We start from the raw sequence: 18,774 nt of genomic DNA, 5'->3' as shown, positions 1-18,774 counted from the left end.
TGATTTGTAAACAATTCTGATACATCGTTGTCACAGTTACATTGCAGTGTTGTTTCATCTTTAAACTTACAAATTAGTGGATTTACATGTGCATGCCAAGTTATACACTTCGTTTAGTCTTCCATGTGAATAAAACATTAACTTATCATTCCTGTAATTATTTATAATGATACATATTTCACTTTATTTTCCCCCATCATTTAACATTTAACGTTTTGATTTATGCAATATATTAACGCTTCGTACAGTATTTTTTTTATGCAATATTCGTGAAAAAAAAAAAAAAAATTTTGCCATATTTTTATTATTTTCACGTAATTGTGATTTTCCGAGGGTTCATCCCTTTTAAGGAATGATTTTTAGTTACACATAATTTGTAAAGTGTAACCTTTCACATGTGTGTGTTTATTTATATGGCTTGCCTTCTTTTTGCATGATCCTAATTATTCTCCCCAAATATTGATTTATGTGCATCATCACACTTCTTATTGCTCATTTGGGTCATAATTGATACCTTTGTGCAAAAAATAGCTTCACACATCGCAAATATAATTTCGTAATTGAACACATCCCCATTATATAACATTCTAAAGAATAATATTTTTAATTTATTCTTAATTTTTTCTGTCAATGATTTTTTACCTTGTCCATTTTGTAAATTATGTAAAATTTTTGTTTATTAAGTATACTTTTTTTTTTTTTTTTTTCCTCCTGAATGAGATATATTTCGTGATATCATTGAATAAAGTCCCAGCAAATTCACATTTCCAATTTAATGGATCATTGTACAAACTGGAAATGAGTATACACTTTTACAACTCTAGGGCGTATTTAAATGTCTTTCTTTCAGCTATCCGAATGATATTACTTTTTTTCGTTCTGTTATTCTGCCAATTGTGAAATAGTTCCGCTCCTTTTGTGCAAAAAAAAGTATACTATAATTAGTTTCTCATTAATGAATATAAAGTTGTGATTATCCTTACGAACGATTTGTACACATTACAAAATTAATATGAGAATACACAACACTGATGAGTGGATTAATTTTTTTTTTTTTTTTGTCAAATGTGAATACTCAACAACTTGGAAATTTTACTTTTTAATCTAATACACACACGTACAAATTTGAAGAGAACTTTGTGTACTGATGAATAATATATATTATTTCTTTTCTTTTAAATAATTAATTCGTCTTCCTTTTTTATGTACATTTTGAAGATCATTATACAATATATGACATTGCTACCTAAAAAAAACAGCACAATAATAATAAGTTTTGTATGTGTTCAACATGGCAGAAGCTGTTTTAAAGGAATTACCTTCAGAAGTATTTTATAAAGCATTGAATGACAATGGGAATGACAATGGAGATGGCAATAAGTGTTCTATGGCTTGTGAAAGTATTGAAACAGGTTTAGAACAAGAAAAAATTAAACAAATCTGCACCAAACTTGAAAAAAAAATATGCTATGTAAAAAATTATCATAAGGAGAAATCATCATTTTTCCAAAAGCATTGTTATGATTTGAATTACTTGTTATATGATGAAGTTACTAAGGAGCTTGGTAAAGGTAATACAACAACAAATATATATCCTTTTTTTGAAAAAATTCAAAAACAGTGGGAAAAAATTGACAGGAGCGGAAATTCTAATGATAGTGATAAAATATGTATGCCCGAATCCCAACTTTTTAAAACGGGATTATTCAAACATATGAAAAAATTGCTTGATTACTTTGAAAATTTTGAAAATATTAAAAAGGAATTAGAAACACCGAATGACGAACACAAAAAATATTGCGATTATATTTTAAAAAGTGTTCCATTATATTTTACGTTTAAAAAATTATGTGAATTAATACCAAATAGCATATGCGAAAAATATATACAAAAAGATGATCAATATGATCCTAAAGAATTATTGTCTAAATTCTCATGTGTAAAAGAAGGCACGTATAAAGTTGAACTTGATCACGGTCTCATAACAGAAATGATAAAAACATATCAATCAGGTTTTGGTGATCTGCTTTCAGGTTTTGGCAATTTTCTCCCAGGTTTTGGTAGTATAATCCCAGGTTTGGGCCATTTGTTCACAGGAAGTCTTCCAGGCATGTTTATGAATTCTATATATGATTTAGTGCAAAAGGGATTTCAAAATAGTGGTATAAAGACCCTTTATGATAAAATTACGTCCTATACGGATATATTTTACACGGAAATTTTCCAAAAATATGGCTTACCCTCTCTTTTTGGTCTTGGATGTCTTATCATTTTGTTCATTTTCTATAAGGTGAAATCAAAATATATATTAAAATATGTGTATTTTAAAAAAGCATTAATAATTTTAATAAAATACATACAATTGTGAAACAGATGTAATAGACGTATATTCTTTATTCTTCCATTTTAGTGCTGTGGATGTTTACCCTGTTGTTGTATTTCCAAGCGAAGGAAAAAAAAACGTAAACGTTTAAGCGATTTGGACACAAGTGGATTAATGAGTGCCCCATTAGGATTTCCAGCCCCCATGTTTCCAATGAATCCTTATGGTTTACGCTACCAACCCATGTGAAAATAGCGCATATTATAACTTTACGAAATATGAGTCGATTTATACAGAACGATTATTAACCTCCAGAGGAAGAACCACATATGCAATTATTTTCATAAAATTATAAAAGTTAAAATGAATGTAGTATATTACTGTTTGTATAGCGAAATGGCGAAAACGTAGAAAATAACGTAATATTTTAGCATATTGAAAATTAAAAAAATAGACTCCAAATGTGAAGTATATTGGGCTATGGGAGCTAATTTAGAAAATGCTACATAACATTATGACTCAAAGAAACTTATTCCCATTTCTTTTTTCGAGACAGCTACAGTTATGCCACAGCCATGTAATGTTGTCGCCGTGGATGCAGCAAGCTCACCAAGTTGTACTTCGTTATGCTTTTCAATTTATACCTTATTTCTAGGGGCACCTTTTTTTAAGTAAAATTTTTAGTTAGAATAAATAATAGAAAAGCTACCGAATTTTAGAAGGTTTTCTAAAATGGTTAGTCAACGTAATAGGTGTAGAGCATGCTGGTGTCCTAAAAAATTACGCTCTCGAAAGTTCAATTTTGTATAGAGTGTAATCCAAATATGGCTAAAATTACATGTCTTCCGCTTCAGCAGTATGGGCGTAATGTGGCTCATAACATTTTAACTGTCTGTGTTTCTCACTTCATATCATTAATAATCACTTTAATGAATGCGTATTATTCCTATAATTAAGTTAAATATTCTACAAATTCGGCTATTCATTTGCTAATTTTGTGTAATATTTTTCAAGGGAATGTATATTTTGCGCGAACTTTTTTAATTCTTAATTTTTATGTACACTTGTTTGAAAAGTAATCATCTTGACATAGTTTCATTAACATACAAATGCACCATTCGTAAAATTGTGCCAAACGGGGTGTGTTTCGTCAAAAAAGTAGATTCCTTTTTTATTTTTTAGTTTCGTGGAATGTACTTCATCTATTACTATTTATGATTACATTTGTTAAATTGTGCCTATTTTTTTTTTTTTGTTTGTGTACCTTCATTAAAGTAAAATTTATGTAATTTTCCGCCTTCATGTTTAAATGCCATAGATGAAGCGATGAAGCTCAAGTTGGCTAATTTCCTTCCTGATTTATTACAACTATCTAATCTTAATTTTACGTTTAATGAAAATTACCAAAATGTGTAAAAGTCCCTTTTAAAAACCCACCACTATTCGACGTCTCCTCGGCTGCGAAATATACATATTGTCACTATACTATTCCGTAGCGGCTTTTTTTTTTTTTTTTTAATAACATAACTTCTACATTTCAGTTCGTCTATCCTCTCAAATTTGAACTTACCAATCAGACATTTAGGAAAAACAATAATGTTACAACTAATTAACTGCTATTCTATTTTTTTCCTTTTCTGTCTATTATGAAGATATCCATACATTTAGGAAGGGACCTACAAAAATAACATTTCCCTGCTCATAAAATTTCACAAACTTTTCGCCCCCTCTAAATTACGCACTTGTGATGAAGCGTCGCTACCTTACTATAATAAAAAAATCACAATACCTAAAAGGTACTCACATGGGGGATGGTAACTTTCCTTACATAGAATATATGCACCAAAATTGTTAGCAGCAAATGCATGCTCTTAAATAAAACACGAATCCTGTTGTGCATACACTGAATCCAATGAGTGAGAGGAATAACAGGTTAATCCGTTTTAACGGGAAAACGGCGATTGAACTATTTGAAAGTGGGCAATTACCGCCTTTACACCACTTTCTTATTACCCTGCGAAAATCACTCTAGCTATTTGCCCAATTAGCATATCTAGAATTATTCCACACCATAGCGACATGGCGCATTTAATGTCACAACAAATATTACCTAATTGGTGTTAATACATTTAAATGAGGAAACAATAACCCTACGATGGCATAAAGAAAAAACGAATTACACCATAATAACCATCCGCGCGAATTATTTTATATATATCCCGTTCTACAAACGCAGGAGTGCAAACTGTAAATTTGCTAATGTACTATTATGCATCTCAAAGAATTTACATTGCTAAAATGGCTACTTCGCGAAGTGCCTACTGTTCGGTTTGCAACTTCGTCAAAGATGGCGCGACTGTTTTTTTAACCCTTAAAATGGCTATCACCACAAAGTAGTAGCGCTCAAGTAGACCACTTAATACAAACCATTCTCATTTATCACATGTGTAACATTTCGTTATGCTTTATAACGAATACACATTTTAATAACAATTATTATTTAAAAATAAATTTTCCAAGTTTCACAAAATTGGAGGGTATTTCCTCCTCCACATAATTATGTAAATTTATTAATGTTCTTAGAATAAATATTACAAAAAAAAAAAAGGGGGGGGGAATCACGAAAAGCCTTTTTTTTTACTTAAAACATTTTCAGTATATTGCACAAAAAAAATATATCATTAGGAATAACAGAATGAATTTACACAAATGAAGTTCATTCATTTGTGATTTTTTTAACCTAAAGAATTCATTAAAAAAAAGAATCTTCTGCAGGTGAATGTCCAAAATAGAAGTTGTCAAAATTAGCACCCAGGGGTGCTATATTTCTAACGAATCATATTCTTTTGTTGGTAAAGTTTTTTTTCTGATACTACTTAAAAATTTGTTATTTACCATGCTGTGAAAAATACAGCGTTTCAGTGTGTCTAGGAAGAGTCTCCTATACTTCGATAGGGTCTTCTAAACCGTTTTATGCAAAATGGATTATATTATACCATGTAAGCTAATTTGAAACGTTTTCTGTCTCATTCTTGTCTTTGTAACAGAATGAATTCCGCATAACAAAAAGTATGTCCTTCAACTTCTGCGTTAGTTTTTCCCTCCAAGGGAAGTTCCTTTATATATGTGCCTCCATAATTTGTGGCTACGCCTCTTCATATATAGCATGCAATTGCTATATAAGAAGTGCATTTTTATTTGCCTTATGTTCTTTTTCCATTCTTTATCAGTTAACCCCACTTTGCACTTCCGTTGCATAAGAAATAACGTTACCACCTGTTTACCCTACATTCCAACGTAATTTACGTAATATTTTTGTGCTAATATGATTTGAAAATTACAGTTTCGCAATTCTATAATTTATTTTTCCTTCTCCCTCCTTTTCGCCCCTTGATATATTTTCTGCTCAATTTTAGCGCATCACATATCGATTTTGCAAACTTATTTTCATCTCCTATGTGTACGTCCATAGTTAGGTGCAGAAAAATATTGAATGTTGTAATCTTCATTATATGGCGGTAAGTTGTCGCTACTATAAAAATTAGGATTAAAAATGTTCAAAGGGTCACTTTGATCTTGACTGTTGCTATCGTCTTCATTATCGCCATTAGCATTACCGGCATCCCCTTCATCCTCATCCTTGCTTGACTTTTTCTTCTTTCCTTTTTTACCTTTTAATATTGATCCCAGTGGGGTAAACTAATAAAAAAAAAAGTACACACAAATATAATATGTATATACATACATGCATACAGTTTGCTCGTTTAAAATCGCAGCCATTTTTATATTCCACTCTTTTAACAGAACGGGTAATGATGCAAATAGCCTAACGATTTTTATATTTTTAAAACGTATTTTTACTAACCTTAGCCAGGAAGACCAGTCCTAATGCAACTGCAATTACTTTTCCAATTATTTTTAAAGTATCCGTACCACTAGCCACAGCACCAGCCATATGCTCATACTTTCTCCACATATAATATTCGTAACGCTCTGATCCAGGAATTTCCATTAAGTACTTTACGTTTTCACACCTATTTGTAAATTTGTATTGCGTATTATACTTAACTCTATATTCTATTAACGCCTTGCAATATTTACTGTCATAATTTGAAATACATTTTTTATTAACTTCATCATTATATAATTCAACAAATTTTTTAGCATCTTCACACAATTTGTTAGCATCATATTTACCAATATCCTTCTTCGTTACAAAATCATGAAAATATTCATTCAATTTATCTAGTTTATCAATATTTTCATATACTTTACTATCAAGAGTATGTATCTTAGACTTGTATATATCTTTATTTTTATCAGGATTTTTAGATATGTCTATGGAATGAGGATTACTTAATATTTTTCCGTAACTATTGTTGTAGATTGGGGTCCCTTTAATTTTTTGATTTAGCCAGTAATTTAAATATTCATAATGCTTACTTTTATATTGATCATGATTACTATAATAGGCCAAATATTTATTAATTTGTGTGCACAGTTTAGTGAACTCATTTTCTCTATTTCCATTCTTTTCTTTGCATTTTACTTCAGAATCGGTTACTCTTTTAAATACATTATCATCCTGCTCAATATGATATACATGACCTTTATGATCTTTATGTTTTATTTGTTTAGTAAAAAAATCAACGTTATTTAGCACACTTCTATACGATGGAAAATCTTTCACATGTTCGTACTAAAAATAAATAGGAAAATAAAATATAAATAAATATGCGAATTGTTTTAAAATAAAAAAGAATAATTTTCCATTTCATGAATATGAATCTACTAAATGGAAGTTCATATTTAGTGAATTTAACAAAAAGTGAAAACTTACACTGTAATTATCCACCATATTGAAGAAGGATGCGCTCAAAAAGGTATATAATATATATATATTAAAGAAATAAAAATATTCAGTATATACGAAACAATAGAAAAAACAACAGCAGTAATATATATAGATGTTGTATTATGCGTTGTTTTTTTTTTAATCAATTTTAAAGTTTAAATATTGCGCGTTTAGCGTAAAATTTTGTTCCTCTATTACATCAGAAAATGTCACTAATGTTCTCTATTCACAAATATATGAGATAAAATATATGTTGTAATAATTAAAAAAAAAATAAAATTAGAATAAACTCATGAAACAAATTTACAATGTAATACACAATAAAATATTATTAAAAAAAAAAAAAAACGCGCTCTTTCCAATGTCTTCATAACATAATATAACTATATAAATAAGCATACAAATTCTATTAAAATTCAAACAAGGAAATAATTTATTTAAAATAGAAAAAATTTCGTTCAAGGGTTATTTTTTCTCGACATAAATATTAAAAATACGCGTAAACATTTTTTCCATTTGTTGAAAGTTTTTTTTTCTTAATTATGGTTGCAGCGCAAAGCCAAGAAAAAAAATATTATTAATAATTATCTTATTTACAACTAAAGGATTATAATAAATTAACTTAGTATTATAGGATTTTTTCGCAGGTAGCAACAACAAAAATATAGAGGTCAAATTAATGAATTAGTTAATATAAACTACAAATGAGGGCTTTAAAAAAAAAAAAATAAAATAATAAAGCAAAAGATAAAAGTGGAGGAAAAGCCCATAAGCCGTTCTAAATGTAATTTATTATAGAGATTATATAAATATATATATATTTTTTTTGAATATATAAAATATATGTACTCTACGTAGAAATTTTATTTTAAAGATAATATTCAAAGAGTTCTCCAAAAATTTAAAGTACAAAATTGGATTTAGTGCACTTCTTTACAAGTACATATTTTATGACTGGGAATTGTAACATTCTTTATGTAGCAATTTTTATGTAACAATTTTTATATACAATATATATTTTTAGAATTGCCATTGTTTAGAATGCGAGCATACCCTAAAAAAAATATACAGTAATTTATTTGTCATAAATAAAAAATATGTAAATTAAGCATCGCAACAGAAAAAAAAAAAAATATATATATATATAATATATATATATATATATGCATATATGTATATTATACATATAATGACATGACAAAAATAGAATAGAACCACCCCCCTTCCGTAGAAAAATAATAAATCGATACAACCTGTTTAAATGATACAAGTATATTAGTAGGGGGATATACTTAAAGGACACTTCATTTTTCATTAAAACTAAAAATCAGTTGAGAAATGTCCCGCGGTTATATTTTACATATTAGATGCGTTTATTTATATTTCAGTTATATTTTTGGCATTTCTTTGGAATATATGTTTAGCGAAAATGCTGTTACAAAAAAATGAAAAAGTTGCAAAAGGAAATTTTTATAGTCCCTTTGAAAGATTCTACTTCCCTATAGATTATACCAATTTCTTTTTGTTTTTTACTCTTCGATATATGCACTGTACCTAAAATGTATACTATATAGTATTCATTTTAAATGCATTTTGAACTGCCCCTTAGATATATTTAATAATAATATAATTACAATATAAAAAGGAACCATTAAGAATAAAAGGTACATATATATTCTTTAATTCCTTTTCGGTTTTTACCTTACGAGATGAACGCATAAAGAAATCAAGTGGGTGTTATTTTATGAATTATTTTAAAAAGTAACAAAAAAAAAAAATTGTCAAAGTGTTCACAAACATGTTGCATTTAAAATTAGTATGTCCCACTAGTAAAGAACTACAACATTTTTTTTGTTTATCTCATATCTTTATTCTGCAATAAAATATATGCGCGTTCTTTGTAAGAACAAATTTACTAAAATGAAACAGCAGCATTCATCTACCTTATTTTTTTTTGTTTTTTTAGAAAAGAAATCCTAAAAATTATGCTTCGTATATGTCCTAGACAAAATATCAATTTGCGCGTATATTTATGTAATAAACTAGTAATTTTTTTTTTTTTTTTTCGACATATTTTTTTAATTGGGTATATAAGAAAATACACCCCCGCGTATAAACCATTTTCATAAGCACAGAATTAGTCATACATAGTGACGCATTCGCTGTGTCTTACCAGGAAGTATTTATTGTTTACATTTGCAAATTATTAAATATAGTCATCCAGTTTGCGGTATATATGCTTATCACAAGAATTATCCGCTGCGTTGTCATACATATAGAAAGCCATTTTATATTCATAAAAAAATATCATGTTGTAGTGAAGAAGCTATACTTAATGAAGGTCCACTACAAAAGTTCAAAAGGGTAGTTACTCTTCTGAGGCAAAATGTGCCGGATAAAATGAATATTAATGTAAATATTTTGCTAAAAATGGAACAAATCAAGTGTAGTAATGTAACTCATTGAACTAGTCCAAAATAATAACAAAAAAAAAAAAAAAAAATACAATCACAATTACAATTGCAATCACTACGTTTCACCTTTTATATATAAACTATAAAAAATAAAATAATAATTTTGAGATTTGCTAAGAATACTCATAAATGCGCATAAATAATACTCCTTCGAGGGATTCCTTCATTTGGCGAGATGCCTGCACGCGTGACTTTATTATCATCCGCTGTGAACAAATTATGTAATACATTTCTCTTTTATTAATTTGTTTATTTTCTTTTTTGTCTTTTCCTCTATTTTTCGTCCGCGTAATGCTCAACATAATTCAGTTCCGTAACAGAAGACATGTTACGAATACGAGGGGAATTCTTTGCAAATATTTTCTTCATATCATCATATAACGAATGAGCAAAAGAATCACAACGATTGTCTCGTTGTCCTTTACTGGAAATCTTAAACGGTTTCGCTATATAAAGAATACGATCACTGCGAAATTATGCAGCTCCACAACGCTACGCATACTTATTTTTCGCGTTTCCAATACAGGTATCAACCTTTTAACGATTTCTTCCTTCCTATCCAATTCGCCCTATAAATCATGGGATTGTTATTCTTTCACAAAATTTCCCAAAAAATTAAGTATAAAAAACAAATACAATTTTTTATAAATCCTTTATAACTGTATGATCGAATAATGTAAAGCACTTTTTTTTTTTTTTTACGTTAAAATGCGATACATAAATAGCGCACAATACAAACAGTTTCTCTAAAATAAATGAGTATGCTCAATTTTAAATTTAAAGATAACGTGTTTTTTTTAAAAAACCCAGTTTAACTAGGAAAATTTAATTATCTATGGGCAAAAATTAAAAACGCCTTTTTACTGATACATTTTATATCACTACTGTTGTTATTGCTATTACTATTATTATTGTGCAAGTTGATATTTTTTAAAATAGGGCTAATTTTACGATTATACGACGCGATTAAGCCACTATAATACATAATCTCATCGTTTCTTCACAGAATAAACTTGGCGATTTTTCAAAAATCAGTTTGTAAAAATAAAACATTTCCAAACTGCAACTAAAATGAATTAACATATAGAAGATGCCCTTATGTATATTAAACATATGAATAAAATATTTTTTTGTTTTATTTCTTAATACGTAGAAAATTTAAAACCAAATATAATAACAGTTAATGGATGGATAATGGTTGAAGTACACTTCCAGAGTGTTAATGTATGCAATGGACGCAATTTTGGAACTTGTGATGAAGTATTTGAGCATGTTACAAATTATGTTGGTGAGAAAATAGGTAAATTAAATAAAGAGAAAAGTGCCGATTCATTCATTCGGGAGTGCAGAGAATTAAATGGTTATCTAACACGTAATAGGAGTGATTGTAACCAATGCTACGGACACAGTTATCAAGGTACTACTAATATTGATGCAGCTGTAAAAATATATTTAGAAACGGTTACTAAATTTGGTGGATGTCCACACCCCATTACACTTGAAGATGAAAAACGTATTAAATTAATAAGTGATATAGAAGAGTTCTGTGAAAAAAAGGACGGTTATATAAAAGAAATAAAACAATTAAAAAGTAAGTGTGATGCTCAAAAAGATTGCAGTAACAGTGTACCCTATAAAACAGAATGCGCAACATATCTAAAATGGTTAGATGAAAGGAAAACATATTTTCTTGGCAAAAAGGAACAAATTGCACAATTAAAAGAAACAAAAAAACCTCAAATTAAGCTTCCACTAAATTGTGATGTGACAGATACTGCAACATTTGAAAATAAAGAAGATATTTGCCATGAACTTAAATCTGAGGAATCAGAATTTGGAGAAATATTTCTAGATGGATATGCAGTTGATGATATCTTTGATGAAAATATTCGCCTTATTACATTATTACCTTCTTCAACTGGAGATCTCAAATATATTACTGTTCCAAATTCTTTTAACAATGAAAGTGATCAAACAGACAACCCTTTACAATCTGGTAATAGTATTAATTCCGAAACACCAAGATACGAACGTTATTACAAAATTCCAGAACCAACGATAACTGGTTCTCCTATTCCTCAAACTTTTCGAAAAACATTACCTACTCAAAAAACATTACCTCCTCAAAAACAATTACCATACCAGGAAAATTTAACACCAGAAGAAAGTCCATCTCTTGGCTTGTTCTATAACAAACACGAACTGTTTCTTCCACTTCCTGAATTCCGTTCAAGTACGTCCTATAAATAAACTCCTCCATATTTTAATCATATTGCACATATCATTTTTACAAAACTTATCATTGATCCCATGAAACAATTACATTACATGATATGCATACATTATATAAATATTTAGATCCCAAGGAAAACCAGATCCCTTTTGAAATGGTGGAACCAGCCTTACCCCCCCAAAATGAAATGTCTGGATATAAATTATATATGCTAATTTTTGCAATAATCTCGGGAGTGGTATCCTCTTCTGCCTTTCTTATGAAGGTAAAATAAAATGAGTACGTTCCAAACAAATATTTCATGTTTTATAATTATATATTACTAGGAGTATTCATTTTTATCAAACTGTGTCTTACTGTTTTATAGAATACACCCTTAGGATCGCATCTTAACAGAAGTAAAAATAAAAAACGGAAAGAAGCGCACGATAAAATAAATAGAGTGCTAATGGGATTGCAGTCTCCAGTAAACGACAATGTCAACTTGATATATGGAGGTTTTTCAAGTTGATCTGACTTTGCTAGGAGAGCAAAAAAAAAAAAAAAAAAATACTTATAACACGTTAAATAATGTATAATAAAATTATATGAAGGCCTTCGAAAAATAGGAAAAGTGATATAACTGAATTGTACACAAATGAGCTGTGTTCTAAACATATAAACAATTTTTACCAAGTGAAGTTGACCTATTCATAAATATGGGTGACAAGTAAGGATGCCAAGAGGAAAGAAAAAATCAACCTCCATGATAAAACCATGAAAGGCGCATAGAACATTTTATCGGTGTAATGATGGATCAATGTGCGGAGGCAGTATACCTGGGGTGTCAATGAAGAGGCTTAGTCACACTTTATAGGAAAATAATAATTATAAAAATATGGTTAAAAGATAAAATGATCCTATTAGGAGGAAAACTATTAGCACATACGAATTCTAACGCTATACACATCAGAAAAGGCAAAATAATATGTTTTTTACCTTTTACGGAAAAGAGGCCAATTTTTTATAATACTGATGGGTCCACAAACAGATTAACCTACCTGCTCTGATTTTCCCCCTTTGCGAAAAACTATTAACAGAAGAGAAGACTATCCAGTGCAAATTGCCAATTTTTATAAATTTTTCTGCATCATGAACGAAACTTTTACGAAAGGATAGAAGAATAATCCTTTCAGCATGTCGATAGAGAGTACCATTTTTTCCAATCGTTGTGCTTCTCTCCTTTGTTGCAACATCGATGTGCGCTTTCGCATTTGTGTCATTGTCTTGTGTAACTATTTTTTTTAGTAAAATCGCAAGATGAACGACATGAAATTGCTAAATATATTAAGTGCTATACGCACATATTTTAAAATTTTTCCTTTTTATGATGCATTACTGAAGCCTTTCATAATTAACCTGATGACCAAGCCGCGAGTTTGTTTCATAGAAGTTTTCTAAACTGTGCGCGCATCTGTTTATACAATTTTTTTTTTTTTTTTTGTTCATATTTAAAAAATTTTTGTTATTAATTTAATTATTTTAAAAAATTGCTCATTAGTAATATGCAACTTTTTATTTCACCCTAGCGAAATGATGTAATTAGATGTACCAGAAAATATGGGCAAAATTAGTCACTACAGCCTCCTTTTACGTTCAAAGGAGTTTATCATTATTTAGTCACATTATGGGGGAAATACATCTACACGTGCCAGGGAAAACGCAAACTTGCGCTAACAGCACTTAAAACTTAGTCATTATGATGCACAATAAGTAACATGCAGTGTCCCTAGATTAATTTCTCTCGCGCCAGGAGAAAATCCAAGCACAACGCGGATTGTGATGTATTCCATTTATCTAAACCCATGTAGCAAACGAACGAATAACCGCTTCTTTCATTCTCTAAAAAAAGTTCGCATATCGTTTTACGCGCATCCGTTTTGTATAATAAAACGCAATATGGCGATTTCCCACGCGAAAAGGATAAATCTTTACAGTGCATCTTTATCTTTATTTACATTGCCACCTCACCTAACATTTTATCGCTCACCCAGTAGATAAGCAAATGAGAACGAATGCACAAGATGGAACGCACTTAAAATAACGCAAGTGCAGCAAAGCGATGCGCATAACAAGAGAATTCCCCTTCACTCTTTCACAGCTAAACAGGTCACTACGCATGTTCGTTCTGGCGTCGCATATAAATCCAAATAAACATATTTATAACATTCCTTCCAAAAAAATTGTTGCCCTAAAATATTTTAATTTTTCTTATACGCTCTTACCGCAAATGATGCCAAATGCGGGACATTTGAATTATACGTTTTGCAATTTCTTCTGAAGCGCTTTATCCGTAATTATGTTAACCATTTCAATAAAACTTTGATAAGCGTTTAGACCAAATTGGAAACGTTTTTATAATGCAAGCTATATCGCTAATACAGTACCCTCTTCATTCGTCCTTCTAACCAATACATTTGCAAGGTCGATGAGTTAGAGTTTTTGCGCAATTTACCCATTAGGGGCATTTTTCAAATCACGGCATTTTTGAATCCTTTCCATTAGGAAATATTACCGTATAGAGCATTTTCTAAAATATAATTCACCACTGAGATAACTGCTAAAGATTCATTTACCATTTACCTGGGAAGGATAACAAAAAAAAAAAAAAAAAAAGACTTACATTTTGAAGAAGCCAGAAATGAATGATCAAAAGAACAATTCAACTTCAACCCTGCATTTCCAAAAAGATGACAAATGTAACGAGTTTCTCACATTGCGCTAACGATTGGGCAACTTTGAGGACATTCCGAATGAAAAGTTTTTCATTTTTTAGCACCTTTCTTACGCAAGCCCTTATAATATGCTGCTGGAAATACCTTTATACGGTGGGTCCCAAACAAAATGAACGTTACAAATGTTTACCCTTAACAAAATGAACATCACAGATTTTTACTTTTTTGGGCTCCCCTCCATTTTTGACTTAAAAAGGGGGAGCTTTGTAACAGTAGAGCCTAATATAATATACATACTTATTTAACCCATTCTGCGATTATCCCCATTTTTAGAATAACTCCAAAGAAGCGTACTGTAGAAAAGGCACCATTGTCACATTAGGCGTGCGAAATAGGAGATTGTTAACGGAAGAAGCAGACGAACATTTTCAAGAAAGAAACCCATCATTAAAGGGTAAAATTCAAAATTTATCAAAAGAAGATGTTCAAATATTTCTACCCCCCTTGGACGAATTAAAACAGGAGGATGACTCTTTTCGAAAGGAATCCAACCCATTCATAACTGGTTGTCTATTTCAAAAACAATTTGAAGTACCAAAGGAGGTAAATAATAAACCAACAGTGGATACATTCGATTCTACAAGCACTTATGACGACTCTTTTGATTCGTTAAAGGGTGATCATGACGAGGGCTCTGAAAAAGCACTGGATGATTTAAAAAGTGATGGAAGTAACGAAACAGAAGATGAGGAAAGGCAAAAGTGTTTCGACCCACCGGAACATCCCTCTCAAAGAAAAAAAAAACCTGCGTCAATAATGCCGAAATTTTTAAAAAAAATGGATGACCACTTTGAAATCGAAATGTATCAATTTCTAAAAGGTATGTCAAATACTAATCCGTATTTCATGAAGGGTCAGGGTAAATTAAAAAAATTATCACATTCAATGAAAAGATACAAGTTATTCCTTCCTCTATTCGCAATTCCTTTAGCTTCATTTGTATTAAAAATGATCTACAGAATTGCAAAGGGCACTCTCCCAAGTTCGTATTTATTATTTGCTTCTTACTCCGCTATATTCCTTTCGTGCGTAGCTGCCATATTGGCATTATACTATCTTTACAAAATAGTAAAAATATACTATATAGATCACGCTTACAAAAAGTTCAACAATTCTATTATCGGCATACAGATTTTACAGCCCAAAAGGGAGGATCTCATAATTCTTTAAAATAAGACCCTTGCAACGCTGTGCGCAATTCATTTTATAATTTTCACACAACATTATATTTTGCAAATGCCTAGGTACACCATTACGTGCTTTTTACTAAACCGCTAAATTTTGTTTCTATTTTTGCGAAAAATGTTTACACGTAATTTGTTTTTATTTTTTTTTTTAGTAATAAATAAAATTATGCCACTGATGCATTGGGGGGCATATGTGAGAGTCTTTTTTCTGAAAAAAAAAAAATACTGCTTTGTTTTTGTGTACAACTTTTTAAGAACTTTCATGCATCATTAAACAATGTTTGATATTGTTACTACTGCAGAACAGTGTAGGTATAAAATTTAATCACTCCATTTTTAACAAAAAATGTGTGTCCATGAAGTAGGCAGCCTCGTCGTTCGGTGATTCTCAGCCCCGGTGGTCGCGGCCTAAGTTGCGCAATTTTGCCGTGACTCCCCGCAACGTATTGTTAAAATTTCCCAAAAGGAATGTCGACTCGCGCTTTGCAAACAAGTGCGTTACTTGCACACCACGTAGTGTTTAAAAAGAGGCTACATATTTTTTCTATCTACAGCAAAACATTTATTTCATGGAAATATCCACACCATTCCTTTGTTCTTTAAAACTGAATAGATCTTCGTCTGTACGCGCTCAATCAGCGCGCATCACAAAATACACATTTTAATGAACTACAGAGCCAATAACGACATTTTACACCTACCATTTTTATTTTTACAGGTTAGATTATTAAAATAATTTTTTTTTTTTTACGTTTTTAAGTAATACATAAAGTTTAACTGAATTCTTGTTCATACAGTTCACATAAATCAGTGTTAACAAATTACGTCAGAGCAGCATATGACAAATAATCCATGGCACAGACGTGTTTATTATTAGGGAAAAAAAAAAAAAAAAATGAAGTCAAATAAACAAAAAGCATTACTTTAATAAGATAAAATTTCATCATAAAAAATATAAAAAAAAGACAAAAGGAGTTTGTTATTAAGTGCATATATAGACATATATATGCGGCATGTTAATATATTTAATTTAAAAAAAAAAAAATGGTTGTCCCTCCTGGTTTGTTAGAGGATCCTCATGCATGTGAAAAATAAAAAAATGTCATCAGAAAGCATATACACCACACACTCATGTATACAGGTTAATAAATTTTTCCTAACATTCCGGAGTGTTTATCTTTTTACAACCTAAGTGGATTAAAGCGTATTCCTAATACGATCGTATTAATCCACCTATTATCGCTATGTATATTATTTGCGTTCACACATCTTGTTAACCATTCATCCTTTTAGCTTCGTGCGCTGAAATGTGTGTTTGTCCACCGCAATATTACATGGCGCTTTTCTCATGACGTCATTATTTGGATCTACTTTGTTTTAACCTCTCCTAAGGTGTAAATCAGTTCGCTTCGTCCAACTAACGCTCTTAGCACATTCTCTTTACAACATTCCATACGCGTTTAATCCAAGATGAATGTACGCAAAAGCATATAACATGTGGGAGCCGGTAACATTTGAATGCAGTGTCATGAAACGGATGTCCTCTCTCTCTTTACCTCCGCTTCACATCAATATACTTCCCTCTGAGACAATAATATTTTGCACATTTTGCGTTTTGGTTCTCTTGTACTAACCCGATAATTCCGCAGATGCACAAAAACAAAAGAGAAAATGTACTCAGAAATGATAGTACAAATATTTGTGGGTCTCTTTCTATTTAAAAATGTTCTGCAGAACACACAATTCTATTCTTCTCACGCACTCCACACCCTACACTTTTTAACATCTTCGTATTTAGCCCTTTTTACGTCACTTCAAAATATATTAATTAAGATGAAACTTTATTTTGTTGCTTCGTTTGTTTGAGTAACGCTTCCCACATCCCTTTATTCAAAGCAGAAAAAAAAAAAAAGGGCTTAGAATTTTGATACTGTACATATGTCTAAATATGTCATCATGATAAATAGTCGCAACACTATTGAAGGATATAAATTTTTGACAAAAAAAAAGTTAAAACTGGGAATTTCTTTTCACACATCTTCTGGATGATCCTCTCACCTGGCCGCGCGAAGGGCGACACACATGGCTACATAAATATACACATATATATATCTACACGTCTATATGTCTATATGTGCATAAATACATACGCCACCTCCATCTGCCCGTTTTATATATTAAATTTTAGCCCAAGGCGATTCATTCCTAAATGTGCAACATGAAACGCTACGCTAACAATTTAAAAAAATTATTTTGCTTCTTATGGAAACTTATTTGTAGATGACTTGGAAATCCCGTGCGCATCTATCTGTGGCTGAGGCATGCAGTGCGATCTTTCCCGAATTAAGCTCGTACTTGTGGGGGTCCACGCAGCTCCACTCTTCTATCCCACTCTGCTTTAACTATACTTAAAAACCATATAAAATCATGGTTAGCCCAATGCAGGAATTCATCTGAAATGTACTCCTTTGTTTCCAAGGGGTAGTTATCATTCTCAATAACTTCGTTCAAACTACCCACTAAGTACTGTAAATATCTGTACCATCTTTGATTCCACATTTGGCATTTCCATTCCCCATCTATAATATTATTTCGTTCTGTGAAATCGATGTAATCTTCTACCATATTTATAAATGTGTCATTCCACGTATCGGTTATTTTATCAATTAGCTCGTCCAGCTGTTCTTCATACTGTTCTTGTTGCTCCTGTATAATTTGAATGTTTAATGGGGTGCTTAACCCAGAAACGTTGGTCATACCTTCCATCACGTTAGTAGGCACTTGACCTTGTAAGCCTGCATATTCTTGAAATATATTCATATTATCTGATCTTAAAATTCTTTCTAATCGTCCGACGCTTTTAGCGGCGTATACATTATTCCCATGGTTCGAGGGCTCAGCAGGATTTCTACAGGGGGAAAAAATCAT

At 30.7% G+C, this 18,774-nt stretch overlaps 3 protein-coding genes across 3 annotated transcripts, besides 34 other annotated features; 1 reads left to right on the top strand and 2 right to left on the bottom strand.

Annotated features, from left to right (window-relative positions):
* Nucleotides 1-29: 29 nt before the first annotated feature.
* Nucleotides 30-71: a microsatellite.
* A 51-nt stretch (nucleotides 72-122) lies between these two features.
* Nucleotides 123-146: a microsatellite.
* Nucleotides 147-1,276: 1,130 nt separating this feature from the next.
* Nucleotides 1,277-1,311: a microsatellite.
* Nucleotides 1,312-1,773: 462 nt separating this feature from the next.
* Nucleotides 1,774-1,849: a microsatellite.
* Nucleotides 1,850-1,987: 138 nt separating this feature from the next.
* Nucleotides 1,988-2,103: a microsatellite.
* Nucleotides 2,104-2,207: 104 nt separating this feature from the next.
* Nucleotides 2,208-2,241: a microsatellite.
* A 340-nt stretch (nucleotides 2,242-2,581) lies between these two features.
* Nucleotides 2,582-2,645: a microsatellite.
* Nucleotides 2,646-3,564: 919 nt separating this feature from the next.
* Nucleotides 3,565-3,591: a microsatellite.
* Nucleotides 3,592-3,857: 266 nt separating this feature from the next.
* Nucleotides 3,858-3,904: a microsatellite.
* Nucleotides 3,905-3,939: 35 nt separating this feature from the next.
* Nucleotides 3,940-3,977: a microsatellite.
* A 127-nt stretch (nucleotides 3,978-4,104) lies between these two features.
* Nucleotides 4,105-4,141: a microsatellite.
* Nucleotides 4,142-5,593: 1,452 nt separating this feature from the next.
* Nucleotides 5,594-5,764: a microsatellite.
* Nucleotides 5,765-5,770: 6 nt separating this feature from the next.
* On the bottom strand, nucleotides 5,771-7,181 carry PVX_096005 (variable surface protein Vir15-related; the record flags this gene model as incomplete). Its single annotated transcript, XM_001612709.1, has 3 exons — nucleotides 5,771-6,022; nucleotides 6,189-7,022; nucleotides 7,164-7,181. The coding sequence occupies 3 exons, from the start codon at nucleotides 7,179-7,181 to the stop codon at nucleotides 5,771-5,773; spliced, it is 1,104 nt and encodes a 367-aa protein (XP_001612759.1).
* Nucleotides 6,481-6,507: a microsatellite.
* Nucleotides 6,952-6,978: a microsatellite.
* Nucleotides 7,177-7,234: a microsatellite.
* Nucleotides 7,235-7,276: 42 nt separating this feature from the next.
* Nucleotides 7,277-7,302: a microsatellite.
* A 1,747-nt stretch (nucleotides 7,303-9,049) lies between these two features.
* Nucleotides 9,050-9,072: a microsatellite.
* A 46-nt stretch (nucleotides 9,073-9,118) lies between these two features.
* Nucleotides 9,119-9,182: a microsatellite.
* Nucleotides 9,123-9,146: a microsatellite.
* A 1,123-nt stretch (nucleotides 9,183-10,305) lies between the features above and the next one.
* Nucleotides 10,306-10,337: a microsatellite.
* A 233-nt stretch (nucleotides 10,338-10,570) lies between these two features.
* Nucleotides 10,571-10,594: a microsatellite.
* Nucleotides 10,595-12,685: 2,091 nt separating this feature from the next.
* Nucleotides 12,686-12,707: a microsatellite.
* Nucleotides 12,708-13,487: 780 nt separating this feature from the next.
* Nucleotides 13,488-13,523: a microsatellite.
* A 628-nt stretch (nucleotides 13,524-14,151) lies between these two features.
* Nucleotides 14,152-14,246: a microsatellite.
* A 222-nt stretch (nucleotides 14,247-14,468) lies between these two features.
* Nucleotides 14,469-14,491: a microsatellite.
* Nucleotides 14,491-14,511: a microsatellite.
* A 186-nt stretch (nucleotides 14,512-14,697) lies between these two features.
* Nucleotides 14,698-14,757: a microsatellite.
* Nucleotides 14,758-14,781: 24 nt separating this feature from the next.
* On the top strand, nucleotides 14,782-15,829 carry PVX_096010 (hypothetical protein; the record flags this gene model as incomplete). Its single annotated transcript, XM_001612710.1, has 2 exons — nucleotides 14,782-14,871; nucleotides 14,933-15,829. 2 exons carry the CDS (start codon nucleotides 14,782-14,784, stop codon nucleotides 15,827-15,829), a joined length of 987 nt encoding a protein of 328 aa, XP_001612760.1.
* Nucleotides 14,920-14,970: a microsatellite.
* Nucleotides 15,148-15,173: a microsatellite.
* A 26-nt stretch (nucleotides 15,830-15,855) lies between the features above and the next one.
* Nucleotides 15,856-15,917: a microsatellite.
* A 734-nt stretch (nucleotides 15,918-16,651) lies between these two features.
* Nucleotides 16,652-16,701: a microsatellite.
* Nucleotides 16,702-16,754: 53 nt separating this feature from the next.
* Nucleotides 16,755-16,794: a microsatellite.
* A 1,395-nt stretch (nucleotides 16,795-18,189) lies between these two features.
* PVX_096015 (hypothetical protein) lies at nucleotides 18,190-18,774 on the bottom strand (the record flags this gene model as incomplete). Its single annotated transcript, XM_001612711.1, has 1 exon — nucleotides 18,190-18,774. One exon carries the CDS (start codon nucleotides 18,772-18,774, stop codon nucleotides 18,190-18,192), a length of 585 nt encoding a protein of 194 aa, XP_001612761.1.
* Nucleotides 18,447-18,469: a microsatellite.
* Nucleotides 18,756-18,774: part of a microsatellite that runs on past the window's edge.

Source organism: Plasmodium vivax, chromosome 3, assembly GCF_000002415.2.
Source record: "Plasmodium vivax chromosome 3, whole genome shotgun sequence".
In the NCBI taxonomy this organism is placed as follows: Eukaryota; Apicomplexa; class Aconoidasida; order Haemosporida; family Plasmodiidae; genus Plasmodium; species Plasmodium vivax.
The sequence above is the reverse complement of the archived record's forward strand: the minus strand, read 5'-3'. Positions and strand labels throughout refer to the sequence as shown.